At 32.0% G+C, this 12,515-nt stretch overlaps 1 protein-coding gene across 1 annotated transcript; it reads right to left on the bottom strand.

The window, feature by feature from the left end:
• Positions 1–9,941: 9,941 nt before the first annotated feature.
• LOC105801450 (zinc finger protein ZAT9) lies at positions 9,942–11,321 on the bottom strand. The gene has a single exon (XM_012632753.2). It carries the CDS (start codon positions 11,319–11,321, stop codon positions 9,942–9,944), a length of 1,380 nt encoding a protein of 459 aa, XP_012488207.1.
• Between the last annotated feature and the right edge of the window lie 1,194 nt (positions 11,322–12,515).

Raw genomic sequence — 12,515 nt, forward strand, 5'->3', positions numbered from 1 at the left:
TTGAGCGCATATTTTTGTAAAAAAATTGTAAAAATGTGAAAAATTAGATAAATGATATACTTTATTGAAATTATACACTTGATTAAATATAATACAATATACATACATATTTAATTTAAAACACATTAAAATGAAATAAATAACAATGAGAGAACAATTAATATAAGAAAATGGAAATTAAAATGGAAAGAAAGATAATTTAAATGAAAAGAGAAAAAATTAAATTTAAATGAAATGAGAAAAATTAAATTTAAATGGAAAGAAATATAATTTAAATGAAATGAGGAAGAAATTAAATTTAAATGAAAAAAAGATAATTTAAATGAAGTAAGAAAAATTAAATTTACATGGAAAAATAATATAAATGAAATGAGAGAAATAAATAAATGAAAATGGGAAGATAGATAATTTAAATGAAATGAGAAAATATTAAATTAAAATGTAAACAAAGATAATTTAAATGAAATGAGAAAAAATTAATTTTAAATGTAAAAAAGATAATTTAAATGAAATGAGAAAAATTAAATTTAAATGAAAAATATATAATTTAAATGAAATAGAAATAAAAATGGAAATGGAATGGAATGAAATGGAAATTCAAATAAATGAAATAGAAATTCAAAACAAACGTAATTGAAATAGAAATAGAAATGAAATGAAAAAAAAAAAAAAGAAGAGGTGAAATGACATGTTAGAGAGGCCTGTATCAGCCCTGTATAGGCCTGAGAAATGGGGAGAGGTTGGCCGGCACAAGCAAGCCTACTTTTAGGATTTGACCCATTATTTCAGGCCTAAAAAAACTCAAAAAAAAAAACCCAAAAAGAAAATGAAATGATAATTTTTTTTATTTTAAATGAAATTTAAAACTTTGTAATGGAATAATATTTAAATTGACAGAAAATTTAAATAAAATATGAAAAATTTTAAATGACCCTGATATTGAGACTACTAATTAATATGGAAAAAATATGAAATGAATTGAAAAAATAAATTGAAATGACACTGTTTGTGATTAATATGAAAAGGAAATTTGTATATTAGGAAAAAATAAATTTAAATGAAAAAAATAATGAAATGAAATGAAATGTTAAATGAATATAAAATGAAATGATGATTATGAAATGGAATGAAAGTTTAAATGAAAATAAATTATAAATTTAAATGAAAACAAATACTGAAATGTAAATAAAAATGAGAAATGAGAAATAATTAAATTTAAATAGAAAATATATAAATGAAATAAACAGGAAGAAATGAAATGCAAATGAATATAAATAAAATGAAAAAAAAAAAAAGTGAAAGGACTTGTTAGGCCAATCCTGCGTCACCTGTGTCATTGACCAAGGCCAATTTGGCCTTCCAATGGCCCACAATAGTTAACACAATTTTTTTTTTCAATTTTGCATTTGCTCAGTCACATAGTCCCCACTATAAATGGGCTACTTTAACCCATAATCGCCGACCACCGCCGATAACCGACAATCACAAATCACCTCCAAACACCTCCAACAATCGTCGTTCACCGTCAACCATCGCCGACCACTCCATGGATCCTAATCCTAATATTATTTTAAATGACAACAACCACATTACAACCTATGTGCATAAGGTAAACGAGAAAAAAAATGTCTCATTTAATTTTAAATATTCATTTAAATTATTTTTTAAATGAGAAATATAACATTCTATATTTACTATAAACGCAAGATCAGTACCAAATTGTGAGACCCCGGTTCCATGATCCCGATTATTTTCCCAATCAAAGAGTTTTGATGTATTTAAATGTCGCGAGTTTTGGGGTAGCTTAATACATTCAGATATTTGAGCTACGAGCCGATTTAATATTGGCATTAGTTGAAAGATGGCGCCCGGAGACACATACGTTCCACCTCCCATGTGGGGAGGTAACTATTACACTGCAAAGACGTAACAGTTTAACTAGGGCTTTCTATAAACGGCGAAACAATGATCGGGCTTGGAAAAGTGCCCGATCCGTGGAGTACTTGCAAGCGGTTACTTGGAAGGGTGTCCCCCAACGACGAGGAAGGACGATTAACCTATATTAAATTTACTTGGTTAAAAAACAAAACTTCCAACATCTTCCGAGCAGTCAAACGCAGATGGACATTATCTACACTGCAATAGCGTTTATTCTGCAACTTATAGGTGGGATACTATTGCCGGATGTTAATCAAAATAAAGTCCCAATAATGTATTTTCCTTTATTAGAGGATCTCGAGCTTGCCGGAAGATTCAGTTGGGGCTTTACAGTGTTGGCATGCTTATACCGCGAGCTTTGTCGAGCGACAAAGCCATCTACGAAAACAATTGGCGATGGCTACCTTCTACTGTAGTCTTGGGCGTTATACGGAATGCCATTTCTGGCATCAATGAGCCACCAACCGTATGTGTGGCCACTCGTTAATAGGTAAATATATAGTTCAATTTTGCCATCTATTTTTTAATTGTATAGTATAGTATACTCATTTTTTGCATGGAAAAAATAATTTGATAATTTATTCATTTTTTTAGATGGGCAACTGTACCGGGAATCAGGCGATCATTCACCGAACCTATGTACTGTATAGTGATAGAGACTCAATCCGGGATAGCATAAAATACGATTCCAAATATTTCTTTTTTAAATGCAATAATTGCACAAGAAAAAAATTAACTAATAACGTGTTATCTATATTATACAGTTTCTATGGATGCCATATGTTGAGGAAGACAACGCGGCGCTCATACCATCATGGGTTATTGAGTAGCAATAGTTGTTCGTGTCAAATGTACCGTTGATTCATTTCCATATGATGGAGTGGCACGATGGAGGTCGAGTACTGAGGTAGTTCGATTGCGCATAACCTATCCCAAACCCTCCCGTCGACATCACAGAAATCCACGAATGGACAAAAAGGGTTCGGGTTGGGACGGTAAAAAATTGGGTGGAAAACATGAACCATATATCTTTATGTGGAATGATCGACATTCGAGGTGCCCTCCCTTGTATGTCTTAGAGGAAGGGTTCGCTTCTACGCGCAAGTACGCATTATGGTATATGGCACACGGGAAGTCCTTTATATTCCAAGGTCGTTACATGCTAATCCAAGAAGACATGCAACCGGAATCTTCCTGATGGCAATAGAGGAAAGCACGACCGCGCCGTAACCGAGTTCCGCCATTCGGGAACACCAAAACTGATTCTGCCTCTAGCCCCAATATGAAGCATTCGACTCGTCATTACACCACCCGGAGTCCGAGCCCGAGCCTCAATTTCCTCTATCGTTCAAGGATATTTTTGGTGACGACCCCGAGCCTCAACATTCGACACGGTCTGGATCGTCCTCATATCACCCGGAGCTCAATGCAGAAGCACATACACCTACCATTGAGGATATTTTTCCATCGGCACCTCCGGTGACGCAATACCATTAACTCCCGATTATGATGTATATGATTATACTACATTTTTAAGTACACCGGACGGGACACTGGAGGCCGAACCGATCAATTATCAAACGCCTCAGGAAGGTGCACGGCATCGTCGACGGAGGCATCCGGACCATTACATGCTAGCATCGGGGACGTCCTCGAGATCACGTCAATTTTAATTTTTATCTGTAAATATTTACTTTATTTTTTAATTATTCTGTTTTTAATATTAATTTAATTTCTCTAAAATAATTATTTGTTTGAATAAATGATTTGAAATATTTAATAAAAATATATAATTCAAACAAGTAATAGTACAAGATAAATTAAATTTACTGAACACAATAAAATACAAACATTCTACAATATTAATACAAAAAAATTCAAACAAAAACAATACACACTAAATTAAATTTAAACACCCAACAAACTACAAACAAATGAGAAAAATTAATACGAAAATTTTAAATTCAAACTACATATAATACGAATTAAATTAAATTTACAGATACAAAAAATACAAACATGCTAAGAAATTAATACATGAAAATATAAAAATGAAACCTTAAATCCCAAACAACTATATTAAATTTACAGATATAAAAAAATACAAACATTCTAAAAAATTAATACACGAAAATATAAAAATGATACCTTAAATCCTAAACTAGGGGTGAGTAAAATTCGATTTGACTCGAAAAAATCGAAAAAAAATTCGAATTTCGAGTTAAACGAATCGAGTTATTCGAATCAACTCGAATTTTTTTTTCGAATTTCGAGTTCGAATCGAGTTGAGTTTTCGAATTCGAATAACTCGAATAATTCGAATATCAAACTATAATATTTTACAGTTTTACCTTAAACTCCCAAACTTGTTTACTTTTCCCTCAAAACTTTTACTCCTTCCCACTTTCCCCCCAAAACTTTTACTCCCCTCCCCTCCCAACCCCCCAATCTACCCAAAATCCATTTCCCACCAAAATTTTACTCTTCCATTCATTTTTTTTTTCAAAATTTTACTCCCAAAAACCTTCAAAACCTTTTATTTTCTCCCAAATTTTTTACTCCCTCCCACTTTTCCTCTAAAATTTTTATTCTCTTCCCATCTCCCCTCCCATCTACCCCAAACCCTCCCCCCTCCAATTTTTTTTTTAATATTTTCCCTCCAAAATTTTACTCCCCCTAATTACTTTCTCTCAAACTTTTATTCACCAAAACTTTTTATTTTCCCCCTAAACTTTTACTTCTCACCCTTTACTCTCAAATAAAAATCAAAATTATCCAAAAAATCACTAAACATAAATAGTAATAATTTTATTTATATATACTATTTATATTATTAAATTAAATTTCACATTTTATATTATTTATATTATTGAATTGTTTAGTCATATTGAATATTTATATTAAAATTGAATTCTTAATTATGCCATAAAATATTCGTGTTAAAATTTTATATTGGTATCAATTTCAAATTTTATTTTAAAATAAATTTTATTAAAAATCATATTTTTATATTTAATATATTTTTAATTCCAAAATACATAGTGACAAGAATCCGAAGATAATTGAAACAACTAAGCAAACAAATAAGCTAACCAGTATATAAAAAATTAATAAATAAATTATGAGGTGATGAAAGTTAATAAAAATTTTGATTAAAGTGGACAAATTTTATTACGATGGGTGACAATGGTTACAAGGACCCAAAATTATTTTTCAAAATTTAACTCGAACAAATATATTCGATTCGATTCGATTCGAATTCCATCTCACTCGACTCGATTCGAGAAAACTTCAAATAAAGTTAGGATGATAAAATGAGATTCGAAAACTCAATTAACTCAAAAATTTTCGATTCGATTCGATTCGATCGAATGCTCACCCCTATCCTAAACAACTACATTAAATTTACAAATATATAAAAATACAAACATTCTAAAGAAATAATACAATTATTTTGAGTAGTAGTTTCTTCACAATTAGTCGTCTTCTGCTTGAATCAGGTCTACGTTGCATCAGTACCCCACTTATAAGTTGCGGAATAAACGCTATTGCACCATAGATAATGTCCATCTGCGTTGGACATCTCGGTTAGCCATCTATGACGCAGAAAGTCATCCAACCCTTAATGACATAACCTTTGGGGTGGATATGACAATATATAATTCAACTCCGTTAAAACATGACAACATATAATTCAACCCCGAAACTCAGTTGTACACTACAAAAAACTCTCATAGACAATCCACTGCAAAAAAACTCTTTTGATGATATACTACAAAACACTATTATTTTTTATGGCTCTCTCAAAAAAATATTTTCTCATCCATTTACACTATCTGAACCCCAACCACCCACTATATATAGGGTTTGGTGCCGGCCATCTGTATTCCAAAATAAGAAAAAATAATTTTTTTAATGTGATAAAGTTGGTGCCAGCCATCGCTGTCCCAAAACTAAAAAAAAAAATTTTGGTACCCGAAAAAGGTGGTGCTGACCATCAGTGTCCCAAAGAAAAAAAATTTCATTGGGAGGCAAAAAAGGTACTTGGTGCCGACCATCACATGCCCAACCAAAATTATTATTTTTTAAATTTAACAGGTGCCGCCCATCAGTGTTCAAAAAATAATTGCATTAGGTGCCGAAATTGTATTTGGTGCTGACCATTAGTGTTCCAAAAAATTTTTTGTATTAGGACAAAAAAAGGTACTTGGTACCGACCATTACATGGCCAACACCCAATTTTTTTTTAAAAAAATTTATTTTAACTAGTGTTGGCTATTAGTGTAACAAAGTAAAAAAAAATTACATTGGAACACGAAAAAAGTACTTGGTGCCGGCCACCTACTGGCCAGCACCAAATTTTTTTATATCTCTAGTGCCGTCCATTACATGGCCAGAACCAAATTTTAAAAAAAATAGTATTTTTGTATACCGGTATGATACGATTTTAAAAAAAATATCCTGGTGCCAGCCATTGGGTTCTCAAAGTAAAAACAATCAATATTTTAAAGTCTGACACAATCATCAGTCAATTATTGGGCCAAAATACTATGTAGTGGCGGCCATTGGGTTTCCAATATCGAAAAATATTATTTATTTCAAGTCATTTTAGTAATTGTTTTTGAACTTGAATCATTTTTATAATATAAAATTTGTTTTGGGTTAAATTGGTAAAATAGCCCAAAAACACAATCTTCGTAGCATTTAGGCCTTTTATTTGCCAAACCATGGTTTCAACAACAAAAGCCGAAATGTTTTACCTATAAAAAACAACTTTGGGCCTCAAAAGCCGTGCAGACAGCAATGCTAAACAAAGTTCTACGTTACGGTAAATTGTGACATGAGTTTCGTACAATATAGAAAAATAATCATTAAGTAATAGAATAGAAGCCCAAAAAAAAAAAAATTGAACAAAATTTTGATTTGGGACCAAAAGCATACTTGGAGCAATGCTGATCCCCAAAAAAGATGCATGAAAGGTTACAGACAATTCAAATTAACAATTAATATTATTGTATTGCTTAATTGATTAGAATACGATTTAATGAAATTAATAATATTCTATTTTTGTATACGTTTGCAACAATAAATCAATTATATGTAGTAAAATATAAATAAAAGTAATTCTATAATTATTCTGAAAATGATATTAACAAAATAAAATTAGAAGCCTGTTTTTCACATCAATTTAATATTAAAAAAATGAGTCAATATTTGATTTCTCTTAAATATTTATATTCTAAATTCATATTTTTCAAAATCGAGCAGACCATAGTTACTATTGCTACCTTTCGCCATTGCCGTTCATCGACCACTGTCAGCCACCAACATGAAGTTTATCCAATTTTTACCAAAAACTTTTTTTATCTCCTCTTTCATATTTTCTTTAGTTTTTTTTTTAATCTTCCAAAAGCCTAACTACAAACCTTCTATATCAAAATTTTCTCTCTTTTTTTATTATTTTATTTACTAGAAGCCATCGGATGTGATTGAAACTCACTGAAAACGTCAAAAAATCAAAAACTTTTTCTCTAGATCTACAAAGCTGTATCAAAATTTTCCTCTTTTTTTTTTTTTTTTCTGGTTATGTTGTCTACAAAGCTATTAGATGTGGTTGAAATCCATTGAAAATGTGAAAAATCAAAACTTTTCTCACTTATCTATCCTTAAAAAAATATTTTCTCTCATTTGAAGAAACTCTCATTTTCGTGATTGACATATTCTTATATGATTTTAATTTTTTTTAAATTTTGGTTCTAACAAATTAGAAAATATTAAGACGGGTAAAAGAGGAAAAATATTTGATATTGTATTCCAAGACCCATTGAATAGGTTATAGGCTTATTCAGTGAGGGTATAATTGAATAGCTCTTCAACGTTTTTATTAAATAGACATGTAATGCATATTCAACCAAAAGAACATATTATATGAAATTATGATTTCATGTTATTTTATTTCTTTCTAATAGGAGAATGACAAATCGTATTTTTCTCTTGAAAAATTTAAATCCAACTAAAAATGCTAAAATTAGAAGGAAAAATATGATTTTTATTCTCCGGTTGGAAAGGGATATAAAAATGACTAGAATTACAGTTTCATACAATCCTTTCTCTTTAACCGAATAGGTTTACAATCAATCAGAGTAGTGAATGACTATAACACATTGAATAAGGTTTGAAGGGCATTCCAACCAATAGAAATGATTATATGAAACGGTGATATCATATTATTTGTATATCTTTTTCAATAGTTTAATACCACGTCAATGTTTTCATCTTGAAATTCAGCATTTCATTCGAAAAAGAAATTAAATCCAAATGAAAATTCTAAAATTAAAGATAAATTTACTGATGTGACATTAAACTATTGAAAAAGAATAATATCGATATTTCATACTGTCATTTCTCTCCAACCAAGCATAACATTAAAAATTAAATACTATAATCACTTACAACTGGTGGGACAAGATAAAATCACATGGATAAGAAATCTTCGGGTATAGGAGAACGAAAGGAACAATAAAAGGGAAATTCTACACCAAAAGATTTTCAAAGTGCTCCACTTGATGGTTTGAAGACAGATATATGATCTAATAATCCTTGACAACTAGGAATTTAAATATCTAAAGAAATTTGGCATTAGTAAACAACTGTCTTATAATATACATAAGGTGGTAGCCAATGGAAGGGAAACAAGATAACTGCTACATTCTTAGCTTTGTGGGTACCAAAGGAGTCGGTTGAAATTTGTCAAGCAGTTAAGCAACGACTGAAATAAATAAAAAGAATGTGCAAGAAAGAAATGACTTAATTCAATAGAGCAACCAGCGAAGAACTGTTATCATTCATCCATAATGTGAAACCCAAAGCAAACTTGTCGCTTGGACGTCATATTTGACGTATTTTAAGTAGACAAAATAGTAAATTTGAGAAATTCTTGTTACTAATTTTAATGAATTATGCTAAACTTTGATAGGCTGATTTGTGCAATTGACAATATGGCTGGCATGCAGCTTGAAGATGGGAAACATGTGAAAATTTGTGGATCAAATCGATAATCATAGAGATTATTTTGAGATAACAATTGTTTTTGTATCTAATTATATTAAAAAAAATCCTATTATTGACACTTTAATGATTTTAGGATAGGATACAACTCTTCTTTATAATGGAATCAAGAGAGACATTTTTGAATATTTTTTGAATACTGTTCATAAATTATGAGCTACTAATTTTCTCATTCTACATGGAAAAGACCACCTATTGTTAAAATTTTCAGTATCTTCTCCTTTTAATATTTAAGTAATCAGTTAGTACAATTTGATGGAGGTTTTCTAATTTGAATTGTTAAAAGTGTACACATTTCTAATAAACAGCGAAATTACAATTCTCTTAATTTGCTATAAAATACCAAGCCTTTTAAACAATAAAACAAAGATTTTAGAAAGATGCTTAAGCAGCTAAATTGCGCCAATTGTAAGCATCTCTGGTTTTGAGGCTTGACACATTGCATCTGGGAACAAGTTTCATGTTTGTCTTTAGAAATCCAATAACAGTACGATTTCTTAAATAAAAAAGTACAATTTTTCAATATGCATATCAACTTTAATATTTTGATAATTACCACTTTTAAAAAAAATATTTAGAAAATAAGAGTCATGCAAAAGAATATTTGGTGCTTTGTGAAACTTTTAGCTTAATTCAATTCTTACGTGTATTTATTTCATATGCTTTCAAAAATAAAATATCAATACTAATGTTTTATTTAGTTTTCAAGCGTATATCATGCTTACAATTATATCAAATCAAAACATTAAATATTACATCAAAATTCTATAATTTATCTCTAAATTAGTAATGTACTTCTAAATTTTATAATGACTAAAAGTTACACATAAAATAATCAATTTTAGTTAAACATATATACCAAGGACTCTTGAAAGTTCTTAGGGGGGGAACTAGGTCTCCTCTAAGTACCGTCCGCCTCTATTGAACCACAAAACTTAAGGGTCAGAACCAATCCCAACTTGCAGCCATGGAGATGAACCTCCGCTCATATTGATGTCCTTTAGTCCACTTAGTTTTGCCAACTTCACCTTACTCTTTGCCTTGTCTTCCTCATTTTGCTTAGAGTTACTGCAGTTGTTGTTCGTATTGTCGACTTGCAGATGGTTTTGATTATCTTCCTTTTCTGTGGCATCAATGCCACTGCAAGGCTGCAAATAGATTTTTGTAGAAACATCAAAACTCGATGGATGGATGTGGTTCCGCCGTACAAGCTCATCAACTGGAGCAGGAAGATTGAGATCGAGCGGCTCAGAATCGTCAACAAAATTTGGTCTTTGGGTTTGCTGAATCTGCTCCACCTGGTGTTGAAGCTGATGAAACTTACCCAAGGAGGAAGTCTCAACAGGTGAATTTGAAGTGATCCAATGACATCTTTTATGCCCTCCCAATGCTTGTCCCGATGAAAAAACACGGTGACATATTGAACATTCATGTACTTTTGATTTCTTTTTGGATGTGGAGGCCAATGTATCATCAAACCGAAACGTTGATGTTGGTTTCTTATGGAAAAACCCATGGTGGTCTTCATCAGCTAAACTATCATCAACTCGGGCTGCGAAACATCCCTTAACTTTCTTGTGGCTAGCTCTATGTCCGCCCAGTGCTTGATGGGAATTGAACACTTTCTTGCATGCTTTGCACTCAAACAGCCCTTTGGCCTTGTCCGTAGGTACCCTAGGTCTACATGCAATGGCAGGATGAGTGATGAAATTCATCGTATTCCTTCTCTCCTCTTCTTTGCTGGCAGAAGTACAAGATTCTTCAGGCTCGGTAACTAAAGGGACAACGGTTGCATTAGATAACATCATCAAGCAATTGGCAAGATCTTCCTCTTCGCTTGATGGAGAACTGAAGGCGTTGAAATTACCAACTTCACTTCTCAATGATCTTTTCCTTTTAGAGAAATAACCAGAGGAGCCTCTCCTTGTGATGCCATCATCGTCACCTTCTGACCCTTGTGAGGAAACAAGAGATTCAGCAATATCCCCAGGCCTGGAGCTACATTTTCCATGCTCCAGAAAAGATTTCCATGAAAAGAACTCCTTGCCACAATTCTCACAAACCCTACAGCTCTTTAATCGATTAGGGTTTGTTCTTAATCTGTACATGCGCTCGTTGTTAGGTGGCACAACGTTCCCTTCTAATAATTTATCTTCCCAATCACTAGCAAGATCATCGTCATCGATGAAGCGGCTCTCGTCGCCTATTCCATGCGCCCTCATATGCCCACCAAGTGCTCTCCCACACCCAAATCGTTTGTTGCAAATTTTACAAAAGTATTTGAACTCTGATTGTTGATCCACTATAAAAGCCATACAAAAAAAAGAAAAGAAAAAGAAAAGAAATCTGGGAATTAAATTTAATGAAGTGAAAAAAAAAGAAGGAAAAAGAAGGGTGAGCTGTTTGTTCTTGTACAGTGAAAAGGTTTGTCGAGGAGTTTTATGGTGAAAATTTATCAAAGGGACAATAGTCCTAGTTTTTAGTAAGAGTAATGGATTGGTTTAATTTGTGGATGAAAAATATATATAACATATATAGATTAGGGGGTAAAAAACACGAGAGCAATGGTGAGTAGTGGTGGAAGTGTGTAGGTGATGACAAGTGGTAGGAGAAGGAGAGGGTTAGAGACTTTTTCTACGGCTTTGTGGTGGTGCGCTGCTGGTGGCGCCGCCAGTCAAACCAATTATAATATTACAAAAAACCAATGGAGTTCCGTACAACTAGTGAGTGTAGTGTTAAAAGTTAATTTTGCGTCTCTCTACAATGTGTGAGATGGAAAGAGAGTAGTGAATAATGAGTGAAAGAGAGTGCTTCAAACCAACCAAAAAAAACACGTGCCCATTTATGCTTTCTCCTTGTCTGTCGGTTGGTTCAATCTGCTTTTCCACAAAACTTTTTGTCTCTCTCTGTTTCGCACATTTTAATTATTACTTCCCCTATTATTATCTTTCTTCAATTCATCAAATACCCTTCTTTTTGATGGGCAAAGATTCATCAATACCCACAAAATTTACACACACACTTGAGTCATAGTTTTGTCTCTTTTCTTTTATCCAAATATGAGATGAAATTTATGTTTAACGTGAAGATATTTAAAAGACTTGAATAACATATATTATTAACCATTTTAAACGCTCCAACAGTGCATCAAATTGGGGAGAGGGAACTCATAATTAAGATACAAGTCTGTGTTGCTTAAATTAGGCAATGTACATTAATATACAAAAAGACAAAATCGTATAAAGTTGAAGAGAGCGACGACTCTGCTTTCATCAGTATGACAGTGGGGGGTTAGTCGCTATACTCAGTCAATCAATCAAGTAATGATAGTGATTTACAAAAAAAAAAAAGGGCGCCGTGTTAGTTCAGGCCATTTCTATTCATCAACTGCATTTTGAGCTCAACAATTTCACGTCCATGAATTTGGGATCATTTCCGGTGGTTTTAATATAAACATGTACAAATATGATTAAATTTGATGTTGTATTAGGCTGATGAAAGCCACGGGT

Source organism: Gossypium raimondii, chromosome 11, assembly GCF_025698545.1.
Source record: "Gossypium raimondii isolate GPD5lz chromosome 11, ASM2569854v1, whole genome shotgun sequence".
Lineage (NCBI taxonomy): Eukaryota > Viridiplantae > Streptophyta > Magnoliopsida > Malvales > Malvaceae > Gossypium > Gossypium raimondii.